Here is a 25,119-nt window from a genome sequence, read left to right as displayed (position 1 = left end):
ACAACACAGGACCATCAGCGTGACAAACTGCGTAAGCAACATGCGATAGACAGAGCAAAGCGATCCCATAGCCAACGGATCAGATCTAAGCTCTGCAGTCCTGCCACATACAGCCGTGAATGGTGGAGAATAGTTCAACAACTAACTGGAGGAGGTGGCTCCACAAATATCCCCACCCTCAATGATGGGGGAGCCCAGCAAATCAGTGCGAAAGATAAGGCTGAAACATTTGCAACAATCTTCAGCCAGAAGTGCCGAGTTGATGATCCATCTCGGCCTCCTCCTGAAGTCCCCAGCATCACAGATGCCAGACTTCAGCCAATTCGATTCACTCCGCGTGATATCAAGAAACAACTGAAGGCCCTGGATACTGCAAAGGCCATGGGCCCTGACAATATTCCGGCAATAGTACTGAAGACCTGTGATCCAGAACTTGCCGCGCCCCTAGCCAAGCTGTTCCAGTACGGCTACAATACTGGCATCTACCCGGCAATGTGGAAAATTGCCCAGGTATGTCCTGTGCACAAAAAGCAGGACAAGTCCAACCCGGCCAATTACCGCACCATCAGTCTACTCTCAATCATCAGTAAAGTGATGGAAGGTGTCATCAACAGTGTCATCAAGCGGCACTTGCTTAGCAATAATCTGCTCAGTGATGCTCAGTTCGGGTTCCGCCAGGGCCACTCAGCTCCTGACCTCATTACAGCCTTGGTTCAAACATGGACAAAAGAGCTGAACTCAAAAGGTGAGGTGAGAGTGACTGCCCTTGACATCAAGGCAGCATTTGACCGAGTATGACATCAAGGAGCCCCAGCAAAACTGAGGTCAATGTAAATCGGGGGAAAACTCTCTGCTGGTTGGAGTCATACCTAGCACAGAGGAAGATGGTTGTGGTTGTTAGAGGTCAATTATCTGAGCTCCAGGACATCACTGCAGGAGTTCCTCAGGGTAGTGTCCTAGGCCCAACCATCTTCAGCTGCTTCATCAATGACCTTCCTTCAATCACAAGGTCAGAAGTGGGGATGTTCGTTGATGATTGCACAATGTTCAGCACCATTCGTGACTCCTCAGATACTGAAGCAGTCCGTGTAGAAATGCAGCAAGACTTGGACAATATCCAGGCTTGGGTTGATAAGTGGCAAGTAACATTCGTGCCACACATGTGCCAGGCAATGACCATCTCCAACAAGAATCTAACCATCTCCCCATGACATTCAATGGCATTACCATCGCTGAATCCCCACTATCAACATCCTCGGGGCTACCATTGACCAGAAATTAAACTGGAGCAGACATATAAATACCGTGGCTATAAGAGCAGGTAGGAGGCTAGGAATCCTGCGGCGAGTAACTCACCTCCTGACTCTCCAAAGCCTGTCCACCATCCTCAAGGCACAAGTCAGGAGTGTGATGGAATAGTCTCCACTTGCCTGGACGGATGCAGCTCCAACACTCAAGAAGCTCGACACCATCCAGGACAAAGCAGCCCGCTTGATTGGCACCCCATCTACAAACATTCACTCCCTCCACCACCAACACACAGTGGCAGCAGTGTGTACCATCTACAAGACGCTCTGCAGCAACGCACCAAGGTTCCTTAGACAGCACCTTCCAAACCCGCGACCTCTACCAACTAGAAGGACAAGGGCAGCAAATGCATGGGAACACCACCCACCACCTGCAAGTTCCCCTCCAAGTCACACACCATCCTGACTTGGAACTATATTGCCGTTCCTTCACTGTTGCTGGGTCAAAATCCTGGAACTTCCTTCCTAACAGCACTGTGGGTGTACCTACCCCACATTGACTGCAGTGGTTCAAGAAAGCAGCTCACCACCACCTTCTTGAGGGCAATTAGGGATGGACAATAAATGCTGGCCTGGCCAGCAACGCCCACATCCCGTGAATGAATAAAAAAAATGCAACATGAATAGCAGCTTTTGGCAGGTTCCTTTGGACGAAAAATCAAGATTACTCAACATTTATCACTCTATTTGGACAATTTTTCTTGAATCGTCTACCATTTGGGATAACATCTGCGCTAGAAGTCTTCCAAAGGAACATTCTGCAAGGCTTAAAAGGGGCGATATGTCATATGGATGACATCCTGGTGCATGGAGCTTCCATCGAAGAGCATGACCAGAGAATATAAGCAGTTTTAAGTCAGCTTCAGCAAGAGGAACTCATGCTCAACAAGTGTCAATTCTCCAAGACGTCCATCCATTTCTTGGGACACATAGCAAGTAACAACGGCATAATGGCAGACCAACAAAAGATGAGATCCTTTAATGAGTTTCCAACTTCAAATTCTGTCCAACAGCTCCAAAGATTTCTTGGAATGATGAATCAGTTAACCAAATTTTTACTTCATCTAGCCATTAAGACAATTCTTGAATAAAGATCAAGCATAGTATTGGAGTTCACATCACGAGCAGGCGTTCCAAAAGATTCAAGAAATGCTCTTATCGTCTGACATCTTAGCACACTATAACCGTACACGACCAACAACGATCGCTGAAGACGCCTGATCTTCAGGGTTTTTCCAAGAAGTGTTTGTTGAAGACCAATATACTATGCATCAAAAGCTTTATCCAAGACAGAGATCACATATGCAGTAATTGAAAAAGAAGCACTTGCAGTCACGTTGGCTTGCGAGAAGTTCTCTGATTACATTATGGGATTGAAAGTCATCAATGAGACAGACCACAAACCACTAGTTTCCTTACTAGATGAGAAGGAGATTGCAAAACTGCCTCCAAGAATTCAGAGGTTCCGGTCACGATTGATGCTATCTATGTACGAGACCATATATGTTCAGGTAAGCTTCTGCTGATGCGCTATCAAGAGTGACTGTAGACCAAGCGACTCAACAGGAGGTGAACTTTGTGGACCAGAAAGAGTGGTATTCACAAAGTACTGCACAACAGTGGTCAGCAACTGCAAGAAATTCGTCACACCCAAAAGCAGGATGAAGAATGTACTCATATACTTCAATACTGCACACAGGGTTGACCTCAAGACATCAAAGTGGTAAGATCATGAAAACTATGAATTCAGAAAACACTTCACAATCATCGATGATTTGCGGGTGTATAATGACAGACCAGTCATTCCTACTTCACTCAGGTCAGATATCTTGGAGCGTCTACATCAGGACCACATGGGCATAACAAAGAAGTGTAGAGTACAGGCTCAGTCATCCGTGTGGTGGCCAGGAATATCCATAGAACATATGGTCCTGAACTGCCAAGTATGTGCAATACATACACTGGAACAGAGAGAACCTCTGATTACAATAAAAATTCCCAACGGCTCGAGATGGATTTATGTACAAACAGAAAACCCTATATAAGCGTGATCGATTATTTCTCTCCATGGTTTGAAGGGAAAAGGTTCTACTAAACAATAAAATCTGTTGTACAAGCTTTTCAGGAGATTTTGTGACTCATGGTATACCTGACGAAGTCATGTCAGACTATGGACCACAATTTGCAAATGAATACTTGTCAATTTTCAAGAAAATGGGGATTTGAACATCTCATGAGTTTACCATGATATCCTCAGTCAAACAGTGAAGCTGAAAGAGGAGTAAGAATCATAAATGCGTTTTTTGAAGAAGGTCTTCAAACTGCATTGATTAAATATCGATCGACTCCATTGTTGTGTGGACTATCGCCTTCTGAGCTGTTGAAGGGGATGAAGATAAAAACCCAACTTACCATTCTGCCTAGAAAACTACTTCTGGGGGTAGACATCAAAGGTTATCAACAAGTCCAAGATAGAGAGAAGTACTACAGGAACAAACAAGCTCACAATTACAACAAAAGATTTCATACCAGAAACTTAACTCAGCTAAAGGAAGGCAAAAGGTGATACAAGATCTAGAATGGGAAGGTGTTGTCATCCAAAAAGATGAAAATTATCAGAGATTGTATTTAGTACGTGTGGCAGAGAGTATTGCACGACGGAGTAGGAGAAACATTATCCCTATTCCACAGAAGCAACAATCAATCATTTATCTGGATGAACCAGATGATAATCAAGAAACTCAGACAACAGGATACTACAAACGTGGATCAAGGCCATCCAAGTCGTCCAACAAGACTTTCAGGTAAGACTACTGATCTTCAGACCCCGATAAGAACACGATCAGGGAGAGCTGTGAAGCCTCCTGATAGGCTGAATCTGTGATGGACAAAGACTTTTGGGGGGGGGAGTGGGGGGGGGGGGGGAGGAGATGGAGTATAAGGGCCAAAAAGGGTTAATGTTTGAGACAGAGAGAGTAAACCCCTCAGACTGTAGTGATGATGTATGTAATAATCACTTGGGGATTAGGCTTGGAAGAAGCTAGAAGCAGCATGAGGTATGCTAGGCAGATAGGCTTGTGGAGTTATATGCATATAATAAACAAGTTATTCTTTAGCCCTACAAAGACACCCGTGACTTCTTTGAACAAACGCTATAACGATACACAACAAACCACATGGAGAAATTACAGCAGATAGAGATAGGTTTTAATGAGTGTCTTAAAACAGGAAAGAGAGGCAGAGGGCTTTGGAAGGAATTCCAGAGCTTCGTGGCTGAAGGCATGGTTGCCACTGGTGAAGTGATTACAATGGGGATGCACAACAGGCCTGAACTCAAGATTACAGGACAGCAGGAGTTTACAAAGATATGGAAGCATGAAGGCATTTGTAAACAAGGATGAGAGTTTTAAAATTGAGGTGTTGCTCAACCAGGAGCTAAAATAAGTCAGCGAGAACAGAGGTGATAGGTGAACAGGACTTGGTGTGAGTTAGAATATGGGCAGCAGAGTTTTGGATGACCTCAAGTTTAGAGGGTGGAAGATGGGAGGCCAGCCAGGGGTGCATTGGAATAGTCAAGTCTCGAGGTAACAAAGGCATGGATGACAGTTTCGGCAGATGAGCTGATGGGGAGGAGTTGGGTTACGGAGATTGAGATAGGCAATCTTTGTAATGGCACAGATATGTGGTCAGAAGTTCATCTTAGGATCAAATACAATACCAATGTTGCAAACAGTCTAGTCCTGTCTCAGGCAGAAGGCTGGAATTGGTGGCTAGGGTATGGAATTCGTGGCTGGGACCTAAGACAATGGCCTCGGTCTTGCAAATATTTAGTACCAGATGTCAGACAAGCAGTCGAGGAGGGGGTTGAGTGAGGTGGCTGTGGGTAAGGTGTGGAACCTGACGTGTTTTTCGATGATGTCACAGGGGCAGCATGTAGATGACGAATAGCAGGAATAACCATGTGATCCCACTTTTCAATTTAAAGCCTCCATTCTGCTCTTCCCTCTGTCTTTGGTTTCAATATGAACCATGATTTCAACCTTCTGAAAATACCCTGATTCCTGGTTTATAATATGCACTCTGGATTGACAAAGAAGCAGTTCATTATACCTTACTTTGCTTGTCGGTTCTTCAATTTTCTTTTTGAGACATGCATTGCTGTGTCTACTTCAGTTACCATGCTTCTTAGGAAATATTGTAAAGAGGATTCTAACAGCAAACGTCACTGATTCATAATCAAATATTGAGGTCAGAACATAAGCTCCTCAACCACTCCAACTGCAGTTCACTAATATTCTTATGATCAATGGAATGAATAAGATTATATCATCTACTGTGTTTTCTTGGCCTTTGTAACTACTGCTGTTTATAGTGCAGTGTTAGCATTCAGTTGTTACGGTTGGACTTGCCCTGCAAAAGCTCAAAAGACTATCCTAATTAAGAAATGTGATTAGTGATACCACCCGGTGAGAAAGAGGTCTCGGTTCCCTTTCAGCCTTCACCTGGTCTTACCTTAACAGGGTTTAATTTTAAACACATCGTGTTTTTAGCTTCCCCTTGGTGAATCCTTGTTCACCGCTTTCCAATTACAAAGCAAAGAAACCAGCACAAACAGGTTTTCTTAGGTTTAAAGAAATGGTTGAAATTTATTAAGCTTGAACTTAAACTCTAATTTGGTTAACGCCTAAGGATACACGATGCGCCCATGCTAGCATGCATACGCGATAGACACATGCAAATAGGGACAGAAAAGAGAAATAAAGTAGAATAAGTTTGAGGCAAAGTTTGTTATGGTTCTTCGAGCTCACTGTAGAGTCCTTTATTATAGGTGGATCTTGCTCTTCGTTGGGGCCCAGTATTCTTCTTGAACCTCGTTCGCTGTAGGAGACTTTTCTCTCTTGGGGTTCATGTGTCTTCAGTGGATTCAGAAGCTAGTGAGAAAGAGATGGGAGCAAACAGGAGAGATCTGAGAGTCTGAATTCAAACTCTCTGTGGCTCGTTCAAAAGACCCTGGAACAGCCAGTTACTCATGAGACCAGCTGGTCTAACCAGTCCTGGATTATATAACCTTTGCAGTCTCTGGAATGCTCCTCTTGCACACAATGTGGGTTGAATGTGTCAGGGAATGGTCCTTTGTCCTTCCAAGCACTGTGTTAATATGCAAATGTCTTTTCCAGCTACGGCTGATCTGTTTAACAAGTAATTTCCTCGCTCCAGCAACATTTTAAAATCAATGTTGATGACAAAATTAATGTGCCTCATTCTTGGCAGGTGGGGGCCTAGCATGATGTTAGCAAAAGCAAATATATTCAGAATAGGGGACATCTGGGAATTAATTATAAGACTGCAAATGAACTCCATGATGGTTCTGAAAGATTGGTCAATGTCATCTCTACACAGTTTAACAGAAACAAATCACAACCTTATGACTCCAAATCCTTTTCTCTTACAGTGCTCACAATTTATGGAAATTAATTAAAAATATAAGTTTCTATGAATTTTCAGGGGTTGTTTGCCAGTTCCTAGGATGTTTAAAACTCATTTGAATATAGAACATAAAGCAATATGGTATTAGAATTTAACTCTAGCATGAATAACTTTATGGATAATTATGCTACAATGATTAATATTGTCTAAAAAATTAAAATAAGCAGACCTTAAAAGTCAATGTTAATGTACCAAATAAAAATTCAGTGTTCAGTGAAAATACAATTTTCTTTCACAAACAGTGGTCTCAGAAGGGCTAATAATTGCCTGTTTACTATACATTGTATTACAATAATTGAAAACCACATTTCATGAACTATTAGTTTGGAAAAAAATCAATTCATACTTGCCTTTTGAAGAGAGGTTTAGTATTGTACATAGTTAAAAACTGTCTATATTCTGTCAGTGCCAATGCTTGCCCATTAAGACTGATCAACTGCAAGCTAAAACAAACTGAATAGTAGAACGAAAACAAAAGCAAAATACTGCAGATGCTGGAAAACTGAAATAAAAACAAGAAATGCTGGAAATACTCAGCAGGTCTAGCAGCATCTGTGAAGAGAGAAGCAGAGTTAACGTTTCAGGTCAGTAACCCTTCATCATGAATAGTAGAACTGTTCCCCCGAGGGGTGGGGAAAGTGTCTAAATGATTGAGGGTTTCTGAATGAAAAAGCACAACTCTACATTGAGATACACATCAGTTCAAGCAATGGCATGATACAAACAATGAAGAGATGATTATCCTTGCCATTTTCTACATTTCCAAAGCTTTAAAAGCATTCTTGATTATCCCTTTGCATCCCGAACAACCTGTGTAGAATGTGCTCCAATGATGTTGCTGCTGCCAGTACAAAGCTTCATTTTCAAGTATCAATAGTAATCACAGGGAAAAAGGTCACATTTTCCTATCCTATCAAGACATGAATTTCCACAGGTAATGTGGATATGAACATTTTCCTTTCATTTGACAACCGTTTTGGTAACCATTTATTTCCACTCAAAACAAATAATCAAATCGATTTGCATTTCTATTAATTCATCTGCATATGCAAAGTTCACATACTTCCAATACACAGACAGGCCTGATGAACACAGAACACTTGCAGAATTTTGCATCTTTATTATAATTGATAAATTTTAGTGTAAAACAGGTGACCTCTGGAGCAAGACATAAATGAGACAAAAAGAAAGAATTCTACAGTCTTTTCAAATGAAAAATAGAAGCTTGATTTCATGGAAAGCTCAACAAAAATCACAAGCTCTCTTCAACATACTCACATCTATGATCTTTTGTTTATAGGTAAACATAGGATATTGCTGGATTAAACTAACAATACTTTAAGCCAATATGGATGTTTGAAAAGCCACTATGCTTTCACTTTCTTCTGGGATAGGTTGATCTTGTCACCCAAACTGAGAGCCATTCCCTGTAAGATAACAGAGACATAGTGAAGGGAGATGACATTAAGGTCATTTGCTGGATGTGGGAGTGTTCAAAGTTTCATTTTAAATCTAAATGCAGTTTAAGTTTACATGAATAAACATTGTACAACAAAAATTAGATTATATTTAACTACTGAAGATAGCATATTTTACCACTTACCTGACTCTTTGCCCGAATGCGTATGTGACCAGTCACAGGAGCATCTGGTCCAAGGTGAACTGGTTTCTCTATGCTAACATTTGCAAGTGCATCTTCTCCAAATATGGACCGAGCATAGAGGTTGGCAGCCATAAAACCACAATAACCAGAAAGAGCCTGAAATATAAAAAATTTTCATATCAAGTTGTACATAATCCAAGCCATTTGTTTTTCCATAGGTTTAAATTAGTTGCCATTCACAGTCTTCCCTAAAACTAACAAATAACAGGAAAACTCCCTGACCAAAGGATTTGAAGCACAAGTTTGATGCTGCGGTTAGGCCACAGGTGCATGAATGGAGAAACTGGTGGCAAATAAGTTACTGTAATGTATGATAAAATAAAAATTGAGATCGTTAATCCAGTCAAAAAAGTGAATTTGTAAATTTTTAAGGTCCCCTCAAAAGACTGTATTTATAGAATTAGAAGAATCCTTTTAAAAACTGCAATTCGGACCTGTACAATTTTGCAGTGAAAAACTAAAGATTGAGGGTTTCTGAATGAAGAAGCATCTCATCTATCTCCAACAGATCATCAAGGTTAACTGCTAATCGGAGATTATACCTTTACCAGAATGGGATTGCCTCAAAAACACAAGCGGAGAAATAACATCTATGTCACACAAGATTAATGCACTACTTTAGATACCAAATGTATACAATATTTTGAAGGTTTTGTTAACTAAGGCATTCCTTGACTCATCATGTTTTGTCATAGATTTAAATGATCTATATAATTTATAAGTCTTGCATTCACAAAGTGCATAATATGCAACATTGCCCGTCACACTTAAAATTGTTTTACTTACTTCTGATTGGTTCATTATCCTAATATGACTTACTAGGACTCCCAGCTGCCAATTTACATTGCCAAGCTGAGCAGTGCTGTTCGAATAATTCTCCTCAGGCTTTACGTTCTCTGAAGTGCTTTTACTGTATCCGTAGATTTCTAATTCTTTTTAAGCTGCAGAAAAGGAGCGCTTGATACATATAATTGTTTTGTTTTGCACTAAGGTTAGCCTGCTGCCATACTTTGCTAATGCCTGCAACAAAGGAGAAGGATGTGTGTTGCATCTGATCTCCCCAACCTGTTCATAGCCCATATTTACCTGGCAAGCTACTCGACCCATTCCTCACTTGCCCTCCTCTTTTCCTACTACAACCCAATCTTGCCTGTGACATGTCATCAGATGCTACTCACGAAACTAAGTACAGATCTTTGTCAGAAGCTTCGTGAAAAACATTTCCAACCAGGAATGGGTCTGGTCACGTTCTCCTGGGTTCAATGCTGTCGTACCCCAACACCCATCTCAATGCTCCCAGTACCAGGATCCCTTCTCCCAGTTTTATGCGATTAAGGATAAGCTTCCCATTCTGCTGCCAGACCCTGTCACCTCACCACCCCCTTTCCCCAATGGTGCCATCTAATGCTATCTAAAGCAGACAAATAGCTAAGATCTTCAATGCAATACCTCCTGCCACTACTGCTAAACTCATACACCACCTTCAATGTACTACAGTTTGCTTACCATCTTTGTGTATCCTACGTTAAAAATAATAAAGAAATTGAACATATAAAGGATCATATACTAATTATGATATTCAGAGAAAAATGAGTCATAAAATTCAATCTCCAAAACATCAATGTAAATTCTGCAGTGCCATTGCTAAAATCAGAGTTGGACTTATTCAGTCATCATTCTGCCTAAAGATTTCACTATGATTTACCAATATAAAAGCAAAAGGCTGGTCATGCAACATTGGTTCAAATCCCACCATTACTTATATTCTTGCTGTTAAACTCATTATCTGTGTTAGCATGCAGCTCTGTAACAATTCCATTGGGTGGCAGTGCACAATAAGGTTCATATAAAATATATTCAATGATCCAGTCTCCTTCTAACGTCATGCTCTTCAGATCCTTGTTCAAACACAGATTTGCACAGACCACCCACCTTTGAGATTAAGCCCTTTAAGCACACTACCCAGAAAAAATTGCAGTTCAAGAACTAACACGAACTTTTTACGTATCATTCAGATCTCGCCATCTAACCTCGGATGACCCTGAGAAAGAATCTCTGGGGTACCTCACCTGCCACATTTCTCTGCTGTGTAGAAAATTAGGAAGAAACTCACCTGTAGTTGCACTATATATTATCTGTTGTGCTAAAATAACTTCTTCCTATCCTGCTCCCAGTCCTCTCCTCTAACTCCCTTGGCCCATCCACTCACGATCTCCACTTCTCCTTTAGCCAATCCACCCTCCTCTCCGTCTTCATCGTCCAGTTATCCCTAACCCCAGTACACCCCAATCCACCCAACCCAATCCCATCATCTGGCTTTGCTTGCACTGAATACTGCATGTGCAACACTAAGAGAATGACTAGTAATATACTAACAAAAAGCACATCAATATTCCAAATGCCATACCTTATTTAATACAAGCTTCTGTAGCAGACTTGATACCAGACCAAAATATCTCCAGCATTCTAACTGACCTCTGCACAAGATAAAGCTCGGACTCTTACCTGCAGCCTGATCTTTAACTGACCCTAAACTTAACGCAGAGCAATTAAACCATGTAGTTTAAAAATTTACACACCAAGACTTAGCAGAATACATTGTTTCAGTGCACAATGCTCCTGTCCTTATAAAACAGCACATGCTTTGACTTGCCATGAGTAGCACCATGGGAGATTCACTTGGCCAAATCTCTTTTGCTTTTATTCATAGCTCAGCCCTTGAACAGTAGGTATCAGCGCCAAGGATCTTCTCTGCACTGCATTTACAACTTGACTGTCATCCTTGAGTCTCAGTGACTAAACTGAATGTAGTATTTAAGATCCAGTGTGACCAGAGCACTTATGAAGTTTAATTATGAATTCCTCCACCTTGTGGTCTACTGTTCTAGCTCGGCTTTAACATTTATTGGCTTTCAGTATTGGCTGGATACGTTGAGCACTGAATTTATTAAGACTCTGGATTTATCCTCAGTGACTAACATCATTTGTTGTTTCTTTTTCACTCCTGTATGCATGTGCCTGTGTTCACTTTCATCTGCCATCCTTGTGCCCACTTAGATATTTTAACCAAAGTATCCAACTTACATCAAGTTCTGAAATTTGATTCAGATTATGCATATTTAAAAATAGTCAGTCCCAGTACAGAATTCTGGAATAAATCTTTTGTACTAAAAAGCCATATGTCTATGTCTAATAATAATGCATCAAAATTTGAGGTGCTCCATTTTGAGTTTTTAAAAAATTTCCTGGAGTTAAAGAAAAATCTCATAAAAACTCAATGCTACAAAAATGCTCAGCAAAAAGCTTGATCATACTTATTTACTCTTTCAAAGTTTGAAGAATTATTCTACATTTTTTGTTTGAAATTTTCAAATGTTTTTTGAAATACTTGAGAAAATGTTGCACATTCACCATCTGAAAGTTAAAGAGATTGGCAAAATATGGAAGATTTGGAGCAATTGTATGGATCCACAAGTTGCCAGTTTTGGGATGGGTACAAAAAATAACAGATTAGTTGACAGTAAAAAGGCAGAAAATGGAAATAAAAGCTTGTTGAAAGCTGGAAGATTTCCTGCGACATTACATTCATGGCGAGTCACAGGATACACTGGTTTGAAAGAGGTCCATCAAATACCAAAGAGAAGTTTTACTATTAATTAGCACTCACTTCCAGGAAAATCCAGGAGCAGCAATAGCTGGCCTGTTGGTACAGTATTTATCACAATGTAATTTGCTGAGTGGTTAAAAATCAAGTGGTCTTGCGTTCTGAAATCTGATGGCTCAAAATGGACACTACACTACATTGGTAACCAAACACCCTGAATTTAGAATTCTCATTCTAATTTTATATTCCTTCACGGTCTCACTGTTTCCCATCTCGGAATCATGCTTCAGCCCTACAGGTATCTGTAAAACTCTCCCTTTCTCTGACCCTGGCCTTTTGTGTATCTCAACCTCATCCTGTGCTCCACCATTGCCAGCTATGTCTTCAGCCAGATCAGCCTCACACTCTGGAAATTCCTCTCTCAGCCTACCTGCCTCTCTACCTCCTTCTCCTCCTTGAAAAGCAGTACCTAAAACTCCATGGACAAAGCTTTTTATTACCCCTGTTTGCTAACACCCATGAAGTGCCGTGGGATGTTCTTCTACATTAAAGGCATCATACAAATGTAAAGTATGGCTGCTGTTGTTGATTGATAGACAGGACTCAACATGACATCAGAAATACATTCTTACAGGTCCTAAACAACGTAGACGGATTTAAAGCCAATTTCGTTCCATCTTGTGGCCAATTCCATCTCAATGAAATACAAATAGAGCAACTTGCTTCCATGCTGGCACAGTGAGATATTCAGAGAGTTATTGTGCCAAATAGACCAGAAAGTTCCCAGGTTTGCTGATGAATCTGTTCAAAGTTAGCTCATCTCAGCTAGATTGCAGGCAGGAAGGAGAAATTCAGCTGAGGGTCTGACTAATGCTTCTGCATTGGTGCTGTGATTTCATTCAGTGACTCATTAAACCAAATAGATTCTGCTAAGATATCTGATGGAATATTTTGTTTATTTGTTTGCAGGATGTGGGCATCGCTGGCTCAGCCAGCATATATTGCCCTTCCCTAATTGCCCTTCAGAAGACAGTGGTGAGCTGTCTTCTTCAACTGCTGCAGTCCTTGGCATGTAGGTAAACCAACAGTGCTGTTAGGAAAGGAGTTCCAGAATTTTGACCCAGCGACAGTGGTGGTGTTCCCATGCATCTGCTGCCCTTATCCTTCCAGGTGGCAGAGGTCACGTGTTTGGAAGGTGCTGTAAAAGGAGCCTTGGTGAGTTGCAGTAGTGCATCTTGTATATGGCACTCACTGCTACCATTGTGCATCGGTGGTGGAGGGAGTGAATATTGAAGGTGGTGGATGGGGTGCCAATCAAGTGGGCTGCTTTGTCCTGGATGATGTCAAGCTTCTTGGGTGTTGCTGGAGCTGCACCCATCCAGGCAAGTGGCGAGTATTCCATCACACTCCTGACTTGTGCCTTGTAGATGGTGGTCGGGCATTAGGGAGACAGGTGGTGAGTGACTTGCCACAGAATTCCCAATCTCTATAGGGCGGCACAGTGGCGCAGTGGTTAGCACCGCAGCCTCACAGCTCCAGTGACCCGGGTTCAATTCTGGGTACTGCCAGTGTGGAGTTTGCAAGTTCTCCCTGTGTCTGCGTGGGTTTCCTCCGGGTGCTCCGGTTTCCTCCCACATGCCAAAAGACTTGCGGGTTGATAGGTAAATTGGCCATTATAAATTGCCCCTAGTATAGGTAGGTGGTAGGGAAATATAGGGACAGGTGGGGATGTGGTAGGAATATGAGATTAGTGTAGGATTAGTATAAAATGGGTGGTTGATGGTCGGCACAGACTCGGTGGGCCGAAGGGCCTGTTTCAGTGCTGTATCCCTAAACTAAACTAAACTAAACTCTGACCTGCTCTAGTAGCCACAGCATTTATGTGGCTGGTCCAGTTCAGTTTCTGGTCAATGGTGACTGCCAAGATGTTGCTGGTGGGGGATTCAGCAATGGTGATGCCATTGAATGTCAAGGGGAGATGGTTAGATTCTCTTTTGTTGTAGATGGTCATTGCCTGGCACTTGTGTGGCGTGAATGTTACTTGCCACTTAACAGCCCAAGCCTGGATGTTGTCCAGGTCTTGCTGCATATGGACATGGGCTGCTTCAGCATCTGAGGAGTCGTGAATGGTGAACACTGTGCAATCATCAGCGAACATCCCCACTTCTGACCTTATGATGGAGGGAAGGTCATCGATGACGCAGCTGAAGATGGTTGGGTCTAGGATTCTACCCTGAGGAACTCCTGCAGTAACGTCCTGGGACTGAGGTGATTGACCTCCAACAACCACAACCATCTTCCTTTGTGCTAGGTATGACTCCAACCAGCAGAGTTTTCCCCCTGATTCCCATTGACTCCAGCTCTGCTAGGGCTCCATGATGCCATACCCATTCAAATGCTGCCTTGACGTCAAGGGCAGTCACTCTCACCTCACCTCTGGAGTTCAGCTCTTTTGTCCATGTTTGGACCAAGCCTGTAATGGGGTCAGGAGCTGAGTGGCCCTGGTGGAAACCAAACTGAGCATCAGTGAGCAGGTTATTGCTGAGCAAGTGCTGCTTGATAGTACTGTCAACGACCCGTTCCAACAGTTTGCTCAGGATTGGGAGTTGAATAGGGCTGTAATTGGCCGGGTTGGATTTATCCTGCTTTTTGTGGTTCGGACATACCTGGGCAATTTTCCACACTGGGTAGTTGCCAGTGTTGTACTGGAAAAGATTGGCTCCGGGCGCAGCTAGTTCTGGACCACACGTCTTCAGTACCATTGCCGGAATGTTGTCAGAGCCCACAGCCTTTGGAGTATCCAGTGCCTTCAGTCGTTTCTTTTTATTGCGTGGAGTGAATCGGATTGGCTGAAAACTGGTACCTGTGATGCGAGGGACTTCGGGAGGAGGCCAAGATGGATCATCCACTCGGCACTCCTGGCTGAAGATGGATGCAAATGCTTGAGTCTTGTCTTGTGCACTAATGTGCCACACTCCCCCATTATTGAGGATGGGGATATTTGTGGAGCCTCCTCCTCCTGTCAGTTATTTAATTGTTCACCACTATTCTCGATTGGATGTGGCAGGACTGCAGAGATTAGATCTGATCCGTTGACTTGTGGGATCACTTAGCCCTGTCTATTGCATGCTGCTTATGCACTTTGGCATGCAAGTAGTCCTGTGTTGTAGCTTCACCAGGCTGACACCTCATTTTCAGGTATGCCTGGTGCTGCTTCTACACTCTTCACTGAACCAAGGCTGGTCCCCCGGCTTGATGGTAATGGTAGAGTGCAGGATATGCTAAGCCATGACGTTACAGATTGTGGCTGAATACAATTCTGCTAATGCTGATGGCCCACAGTACCTCATGGATGCCCAATTTTGAGTTGAGAGAGCTGTTCGAAATCTATTTCATTTAGCATTGTGATAGTGCCACACAACACGATAGTGGGTACCCTCAATGTGAAGACAGGACTTGGTCTCCACAAGGACTGTGCGGTGGTCACTCCTACCAATACTGTCATAGACAGATGCATCTGAAACAGGTAGATTGGTGAGAAAGCAGTCAAGTAGGGTTTTCGCTCTTTTGGTTCCCTCACCACCTGCCGCAGACCCAGTCGAGCAGCAACGTCCTTTAGCCTTCAGCCAGTTCGGTCAATAGTGGTGCTACCGAGCCACTCTTGGTGATGGACATTGAAGTCACCCACCCAGAGTACATTTTGTGCCCTTGCTACTCTCTCTTGCTTCTTCCAATTGGTGTTCAACATGGAGAAGCACTGATCCATCAGCCATGGGGGCGGGGGGTGGGGACGAAGGGGACAGTAGGTCGTAATCAGTGGCAGGTTCCCTTGTCCATGTTTGACCTGATGCCATGACACTTCATGAGATTGTTAGGACCAAGGCAGGAGAAATGCACTGTTAATTCAGTCCCACATCTCCACAGGTCACAGCATATTGTCAGGCGAACCCCACCCGCCAAGATTGAGGGACACATTATTTCGCCACATGATCAAAACTTAAAATTGCAAGCCCAGACCGTAAAGACATTTCCAGGGTAACAGGCAATACACAGAAGTGGTCAGAGCAGTTTTAGTCACATTGCTAACTGGTTGTTGCAGAGAAATTTGAGTCTCCAACCAAGGATGTGAAGAGACTGTTCCATATAAGAAACTAGTCACATGACTGACCTGCAGGCAACCTGGGAGTTTTTTTTGAATTTGAACTCCCATCAAAGGGATTTGAACTCAGACAATGCTGTGTGCTCATGGACTAAGAACATCTCCTCTCCTGCCTATCTGCCTGCTCATCTCTCAGGGAACTGAAACCATTGAAGACACGTGAAACTCAAAGACAGAAAGGTTTGCCACGTGAACAAAGTTTTATGATTATTACTGGGCCCCAACGAAACGCAAGAATATAACTTCAATCAAGGACTACAGTGTGCTCGACAAATAGTAACAAGTTATTGGCTCAAACTATTCTACTTATCTTTTCTTCTGCTCTTTTCTGTCCCTATTTTGCATGTTTATATCGTGTGTGCATGCTAGTGTGAGTGCGCCGTATATTGATAGGCGTGAACCGTATTAGAGTTTAAGTTTAAAGTTGAATAAATTTCATCTTTCTGCTTTAAACCAAAGAAAGCCTGTTTGTGCTCATTTATTTGCCTTATAGTTGGAAAGTTGTGAACAAGGATTCACAAAAAGGGGAGCTCAAAACACTGTGTTTAAAATTAAACCCTGTCACAATAAAACCAGGTGGCGACAGCAAGAGACCCCTCAAAACATTGCTCACCTGGTCATAACATAAATTGGGTGCAGATTGTTACCCAAAGACAAACGAGTGGAAATTGGAAGTGGGAGCAAAATTGTTCCCGAACAAAAAAGAGCAAATCAATACAGGTTTTCTTGTGGTTGTGTGTGATTGTATACTAACATGTCTGCAACTGAAGCGAGTAGCTCTCCAAGCCAGAGTGAAGTAACTTGGGATAAGCTAAAAAGCACTGTCTATGGAGGAGTTGAGAAAAATGGCTAGGCAGTGTGGGATCACTGTACATGGCAAGGCTAGGATGTCTGAACGCCTATGGTTAGTAGCCAGCCATTTTTTCCTTGAATCTGATGAAGCAGAAGCAGTGTGAGAAGCAGACCCAGACATGGTACTTCTAACAAAGATACAATTGGAACAAAGGAAACTTGAATTAGAGGAACAAGAGAGAAGCAGGAGCAGGAGAAAGAAAGAGCCTTCTGGAAGAAATGGGAAGAGAAAGCAACAGTCTTCCAAATGGAAGGTGAAGAAAAACAAAGATAGCAGAAGGAACGAAAGAGAGAGAAAGAAAGACAGGAGAAGGAAAGAGAGACAGGAGAGAGATAAAGAAAGGATATTCTGGAAAGAATGCAAAGAAAGAGTTGAAGTGGCATGAGTTAGCTAGGGGGTGACAGAGTAACCCTCGTGAAAGCATGGCCAATATGGAGGATCAGAATTGAGGCTTGGGTACAAAATTGCTAAAACTCGACCAATTGATTCCAAAATTCAATGAGAACAATGTGGAGGCATTTTTCGTGTCCTTCGAGAAACTGGTAAGGCAGCTAAAATGGCCAGCTGAGACCTGATCTCTTTTACTGCAAAGCAAACTAATTGGAAAAGCCCATGAGGTCTAGTCCTCGCTGCCAGATGAGAGTTCATCAAAATATGAACTGACCAAAAATGCTATCTTTGGGGCATATGAATTAGTACCTGAAACCTACAGTCAGAAGTTTAGAACCCTCAAAAAGCAAGCCAATCAAACCTATTTGGAGTTTGAAAGCAAGCAAGCAGCTGGCTTTTGACCATTGGCTGAGGGCTTTAAAAATACAGCTCAGCTACAAAATTCTCAGAGAAGTAATTCTGTTAGAGGAATTTAAAAACTCTCTCCCATTCTCAATAAAAACTCATGTCAAGAGCAACGGGTTCAGGGAGCCCAGCAAGCAGCCGTTCTGGCTGATGAATTTTCTTTAATCCATAAGTCGGTTTCCCAGGGGAGAACTTTCCTGATCACTCCACAAATCCAAAAAGGACAAAGGGTGGGAAGGTGATAGAAGCCCAGGCAGTCCTGGAAGAGAAAGGAATGCAGGAGACACAGGGGTTCCTCCTCCAGCCAAAAAGGAAGGTGCTGGGAGCAAGAGTGAGACCCGGAGACCTATGTGCTTCCACAAAGCAAGGCATTTAAAAGATGACTGCTGGAAATTAAAGGGGAAACCAGTAGGGTTAATCAGGGCACAACTGCTCAGTGAAGACGAGGGCCTAATGGAAAACACAGAACAGGCTGTGGCTTTGACTGACGTAAGGATGCAACCCAGGAAGCTTACTACGGCCAGTGTGGGAAAAGTTAAACGGATTCCTGAAGGTTACCAGGGTTTTGTATTAGAAGGGAATGTAACCCCGTATCCCTCAAGTGGGGCAAGCAAGCCCATAGTGATTCTCAGGGGCACGGGGGCCACCAGATCCCCTTCACTGGGAAAAGGCCTGACCTTTCCCCCAGAGAGTGCAGTGAACACCAAAATGGTGGTGAATGGCACTGGAGGGCAGTGTATGCCTGTACCTGCACATGGAGTGCGATCTAGTTTCAGGACCGGTGACTGTAGGGATTGTCCCTAGTTTGCCTGTGGACAGGGTTGACCTGCTCCTTGGTAATGATCTGGCAGGGGTGAAGGTGGTGGCCCCAATAGTAAAAGAAAGACCACAGGAGGTCAGAGAGACAGAGCGGTGGCAGGAGATGGTCTCCTGCAGAGTCCCTGAATGTGTAGTGAGTCAGGCCATGATCAAACCAGCTCCCCCAGAGGAGACTGCATTGACACTCCAGGCAAATGACCATGAGTTGTGCCTGGCCGAGACTTTCTTTGGAAAGATAGGAGACCCAGCGAGTTAATTAAATGGACTTTCCCTAGGTGAGGCTCAACAAGCTGACCCAGTATTGCAAGGGTTAGCACAGGCTGCCCAATCTGATAGTGACTGCTACTATAAAAAGAATGAGGTACTGATGAGGAAATGGAGTCCTCTTCACAGACCTGAGGGCAAGGAGTGGACAGTTGATCACCAGTTAGTGGTGCCACAGAGGTACTGGGGAGGGATATCAAGAACAGCCCACGAGACTACAGTGGCCGTACATGCTGGTATACGAAAGACCAAAACCCACATAACGCAGCAGTTTAACAGGCCAAAACTCCACAAGGTTCTAGTGGAGTACTGCAGGGGTTGCCACATGTGCCAGGTTGAGGGGAAACCCCAACCTACAGTGAAAACTGCACCCCTAAGTACCGGTGTTAGGAGAACCCTCCAGCAGAGGACTAGTGAGCTGTAAGGGACCCCCACCGAGAACAATGGGGACAGGCAGGCACATGGCTGGCAAAGGTTTAGAAAGAGAAGGGGAAAAAGTGACCCAGAGGACAGGTTAAAGGAAGTCCGGGAAGAACCCTGGATGAAAATCCCTACCGCCAGGTCAACCAACCCCGAGAAAAGTGAAAAGCTAGACCCTAAATCCTCCTATGTAACTGCAGACTGTAGAAGCACCCCACCAGAGTTGCTAATAGCATTTACAGGAACATGCAGAGACAAAGAGAGACCTCTAGGGGGCAGAGAAACAGTGAGGGTGATGCCTCATCTAGTTGAAGGGTCACCAGAAAATGATTAAATCTGCACAAGTACCTGCAGGTAGGAGAGTCCCAGAGAGCAAAGGGGAGAGTAACAGAGACTCCTCCCCCACAGTCAGAAGGAAAGGGAACCACCCATCCCCTGAAGCCAAAAGTCTTGGCGTGAATCAGAGAGTTCGGGATAGACCTGCCCCCACCTACTAACTCTCTCGGAGAAAAAAAAAGAGGAAATTAAAGCAGCCCTGCCCCCGCAGAACAGACCATCTTAATGATCTTAGAGACTGGTGAATGAATGATAATGCATTGATGGTTTTCTTTCTGCATCTTACATATCTCCCAAACTGTAATGAAATGTGCCATTTTATTCGAATCGAATTTCATTCTCCTGGATGTGGAGGTGTCAGGCGAACCTCACCTGCCAAGACTGAGGCACACGTTCTTTCGCCACATGAACATCAAAACTTAAAATTGCAAGCCCTGACCGGAAAGACATTTCCATGGTAACAAGCAATGTTGAAACAATTGGGATCCAGCAATCCCTGTCCCTCCAATACACAGAAGTGGTCAGACCAGTTTTAGTCACATGGCTAACTGGTTGTTGCAGAGAAATTTGAATCTCCAACCAAGGATGTTAAGAGACTGTTCCATAAGGAACCAGTCACATGACTGACCTGCAGGACAACGTGGGAGTTTTTTTTTGAATTTGAACTCCCATCAAAGGGATTTGAACTCAGACAATGCTGTGTGCTCATGGACTAAGAACATCATCTCTCCTGCCTATCTGCCTGCTCATCTCTCAGCGAACTGAAACCATTGAAGACATGTGAAACTCAAAGACAGAAAGGTTTGCCACGTGAACCAAGTTTTATGATGATTACTAGGCCCCAACGAAACGCAAGAATATAACTTCAGTCAAGGACTAGAGTGAGCTTGAGAAATAGTAACAAGATATTACCTCAAACTTTCTACTTATCTTTTCTTCTGCTCTTTTCTGTCCCTATTTTGCAGGGTTTATATAGCGTGTGCATGCTAGCGTGAGCGCGTTGTATATCTGCAGATGTAAACCGTCTTAGAGTTTAAGGTGAAGGTTTAATAAATGTCATCTTTCTGCTTTAAACCAAAGAAAGCCTGTTGGTGCTCATTTAATTGCCTTATAATTGGAAAGTTGTGAACAAGGATTCACAAAAGGGAGAACTCAAACACGCTGTGTTTAAAACTAAACCCTGTTACAAGACCACGTGGAGACAGCAAGAGACCCCTAGACACATGGCTCACCTGGTCGTAACAACATCGATGAATTTTCTCTCACCTACCGAAGAATCGCCAACTCTATTTGTCCCCCCTAGCATAAGGCACACCAACCAGGTTTCTTTGAACAACATTAACTAATTATTAGAAAAAAAAGTCTTAACCACTAATGAGATAAATCTATATGTATGAAAAGCTGCTTATTTCCCGAGCCCTCATGCACACATACATACATTGAAAAAAATGGTTAACCGGGTAAAAAAGGTTTTGGTTTACAGCTGTTTCATATGAATAAAAGGAATAAAATAAAGCAGTTTGTCACATTCTTGTAGGAAATTCTTCAGTTGGGTGAGATATTCCAGAGTCGAATAGTCGGATGCCACGCGAAGTTTCGCCAAGTGAGGTTGATGAACAGTCTATGATGGGTAGACGTTCAAAGCAATCAGCTACAGCAGACATCACATAGGTTTTTCAGTAGGGGTGTAGGAACAGGCCTGCTTTGGACACATAGCAGGAGTATAGCAGTAGAAGCTTTCTTCGGGTTTCCTGACCCTATTGTTTCCCAAAACACAGGAGGAAACAGGAACCACACTGGATGCAGGAATTCTTCAGAGACATGAGGCAATGGGAATCTGCCACCTTTCAAATACAGGATTCCCTTTCAAGAAATGCCAGTTTCCTTTAGAGAAAGAGGTCTTTTTCTGGGTCTTCCACTTTGATCTCCACACACGTCAGAAATTAAATTTCAAGTGCCTGCTCTTTGTCCAACTCACTAGTTTTTAAAAGGGTCCAAAGTGAAAGTAAATCTTCCTGAGCCAATCACATGACCAGACACAGAGTCTCCTCTGTCACTCAAAGTGTTGCTCTGAGGTCGTCAAAAACCCCTGGCTGGCTTCCATGAAACTGCTTGCTTTCCTATTCTTGTATACGAAGTCAACATCCAAAAATTTCAGCTATTTGCAGGTGTCCATGTCCAGTGGAAATCCTTTTTTCAGTTTTTTAAAACACACAGAATTCTAAGATTTTAGTACAAAAACTAAAATCGTTATAACAGGCTCCGGAGTCAAGGTTCAGGACTCCCAGGGCAACTCCCTCCCTACTGTAGACCACTGTGCCGCCACCTCTGGTGGGTCTGTCCTGCCGGTGGGAGAGGACAGACAGGGGTGGTGTCTGGGACATTGTATGCAAGATATGATTCCATGAGTATGACTATGTGAGACTGTTGCTTGACTAGTCAGTGGGACAGCTCTCCCACTTTTGGCACAAGCCCCCAGATGTTAGTAAGGAGGACTTTGCAGCGTTAACAGGGCTGGGTTTGCCGTTGTCATTTCCAGTACCTAGGTCGATGCCGGGTGGTTGTCCAGTTTCATTTCAGAGGGCATTTAAGAGTCAACCACATTGCTGTGGATCTGGAGTTCTGTTAATGGATGATAAATACCTGGTGGTTCAAGATAATGTGAACAGGTGCTGGATGTTAATTAGTTAATTGTATTCAAGTGTGTATATATAATGAGCCAGCCAGCACTGGCTGGCGGTGTTGTTTGGAGAGCAGAAATAAGGTTTGTGACAAGCCATAAGCAATCTCTACCAAAGCATCTTAGTCTCAGTGTCTTCTTCACAAACAGGCTTGAAGATTTCTCCAACACTGGTAGCAGAGGACGGTTGCCTGAAAGTGAAGATTGGAGACTAAGATTTGTTTTCAGACAGGAGATTAGAATTGGAGTTTTTTTTTTTGGAGAAAGCTGTATTTGGATTTTATTTTTGAAGAAAGATGACTACAACCAAGTGTAAGGTGTTGTGATATGATTTTCCACTGCTGTTTTGTGAAGCTGAACCTTACAGTCAATGGAAGAATTAAGTTGATATATGGACATAGGTTACGTCCTTACCTAAAAGGAAGCAAGGAATGGCCCCTGCGCTTTCACTTCCCGCCAGAAGCAAGATCAGGGGCAAAGTGTTCTCGGAACTAAAGGCTCATCATTTGGACGATGACAAACTCTTGAAATATACGGATAAAATTTATATGAAAGATGACTTACTGAGTGCCTATGAGGCTTGGTTGGCCTTTGAATTTAGAAAAATGGATGGTTCTTCCAAAGAAGAATTATGGAGTTTAACCCACTATATGCAAGTTTGCAGTGATTTTGCTTGGAAATTCCTAGATCAATACTTGCCTTCAAATTGTTGGGATTGTGCTAGGATATCGAACATGGATAGGCTCTTGGTATTAACCAGAGTTGGATTCAATGAAAAAGATACACTGTTTGATCAGATGTCCGACGCCCTAAAAAACCTTTAGAGAAAGCATTCCTTTCCAGCTGATTTCATGGTGCAGATGGGCTCTTTAGCCGTGACACCGAAGGTGGAGGATACAATGCTAGTAGCATTTTGAGGCCATTCAAGTATGGGGCCCCAGTGTCAGTACGCAAGGAGAAACACACAAAACGAATGAGGATAGAGACCCTTTTGGCAGCTATAACAGATGGCAGGAATTCAGTAAATATGGTAGAAGGATGAACCCCAGGAATAACCAAGGGGTGGTCAACAGGTGTTTCTGATTCGACTCAAAGTACCACTATGCATTGTATTGTCCAAAAAGGAATAACTGGGTTTTGGAGATGGCACATGACTTGGAAGGTTCAGAAGGCGAGGATGACCATACTGATCAATCAGAAGGAACTGCACTGGTCACGAAGCTTCAGTCCGGTAATGAGTGTCCTAGTGGCAGATTCGTTCAATTGCGCAGTGCTAGACAGTGGGTTTATGTCCACAGTATGAGGAGTGGACTGGTTAAGGTGATGCATGGATTCTTTAAGTAAGGAAGACTGAAATAAGGTCAAAGAATGTGACAGTTCTATCTGTTTCAGGTTTGGGGATGACCACCCATTGAAATCACTTAAGAGTGGTAATTCAGTATAAAATAGCAGGGGTAAACCATTTTATTAGTATGGATGTAGTAGCCAGTGATATACCTTTGCTGTTAAGTAAACAGTCTCTGAAAAAGGCTCGGATGAAATTAGATATGGAACACGATAAGGCGATTCTTTGGGAAAGCTGTAGCTTTGCGGTTTACACAGTCGGGATGTTATTGTATTCCTTTAGCCCTAACAAGACCTAACATCTCTAAGCAGAATGTTAAAGTATTAATGGCATCCGGGGGTAGGGATCTTGTCATAGGTTGAAGATTCTGCTAAAAGATGACTACATTTAACATATCAAGGACATATCAGTGGAAAATGTGATTTTTTTTTGTTGAAAAAAAACAGAAGGACGCCATTGCGACCCATTAGCAAGGGACTTTAATGAAACCATAGTGATGGACTTGAAAGTATGGAATAAAGGAAACATTTTTATTCTACACTTTATAGGCATGGCGACGAGATTCAGTCTGTCAACGGTAATTTATAGTCAAGACAAAAAGTAATGGTGGACAAGATAATGGAAAGGTGGATAGGAACAGGACTGAGCACTGGAGGAGAATTTCCCAATTATGAGTTCAGGAATATGAGAGAAAATATGAATATTGTAGCAATGCACATGGCAGCAGAAAGTCCTTTTTAGTAATGGGATTTGTAAGAGAAATCATGCCTTGATTGACAAAATGCTCTGAAATTTTTTTTAAGCAGACCAGCCAAATTGTAAATTAATCACTGCTCTGGTGTGGGCAGTACATGCGAAAAACACACTTCAAATGGTTGGGGGCTACAGCCCATATCAATTTGTTTAGGGCAGGAATCCGAAAATACCTTTGGTAATGTGGGATCATCCTCCAGCTTTAGAGGGGACTACATTTAGTACAATTTTTGTGGAACAATTGAACGCCATGCATGCAAGGAGAAGAGCATTTATTAAAGCGGAGGTTTCAGAAAAAATCTGGAGAGCTTTGAGGTATCAGATCAGGCCATCAGAAAAGAATTGATACCGGGGATATGGTGTATTACAGGAGAAGAACAAAAAGAATGGAGAAGCCCAAGAAACGTTACAGGCACTGATGGCAAAATGGTGATTTTGCAACATGGCAACCAAACCATTGGAGTACATTCCTCATGGCTTATTGCCACCGAATCTGAACAAATGGTGGACAATGATGCTGTACCATCTACTTCATATGCACATAGGTCAGACCTTTGTGAGCAACAGATTGTGGCAGATAATGGGCTGACTGAGAGTGGACCAAGTGATAATGAAGATCCAGATAAGGCCATTT

At 42.9% G+C, this 25,119-nt stretch overlaps 1 protein-coding gene across 2 annotated transcripts in view; it reads right to left on the bottom strand.

The window, feature by feature from the left end:
* Positions 1 to 5,923: 5,923 nt before the first annotated feature.
* Positions 5,924 to 25,119, bottom strand: part of copb1 (COPI coat complex subunit beta 1) — a 79,123-nt gene continuing 59,927 nt past the window's right edge. For both annotated transcript variants that reach the window (XM_068046312.1, XM_068046313.1), the window contains exons 21-22: positions 8,398 to 8,553; positions 5,924 to 8,221 (exon numbers count right to left, since the gene is read on the bottom strand). In XM_068046312.1, coding sequence (XP_067902413.1) covers positions 8,162 to 8,221; positions 8,398 to 8,553 — 216 coding nt within the window. In that variant the 3' untranslated portion in view covers positions 5,924 to 8,161. The remainder of the gene's footprint in view (positions 8,222 to 8,397; positions 8,554 to 25,119) is intronic.

Source organism: Heterodontus francisci, chromosome 14, assembly GCF_036365525.1.
Source record: "Heterodontus francisci isolate sHetFra1 chromosome 14, sHetFra1.hap1, whole genome shotgun sequence".
NCBI classification, from domain to species: Eukaryota; Metazoa; Chordata; class Chondrichthyes; order Heterodontiformes; family Heterodontidae; genus Heterodontus; species Heterodontus francisci.
Note: the sequence above shows the minus strand (reverse complement) of the source record. Positions and strands in the feature narration are given on the sequence as shown.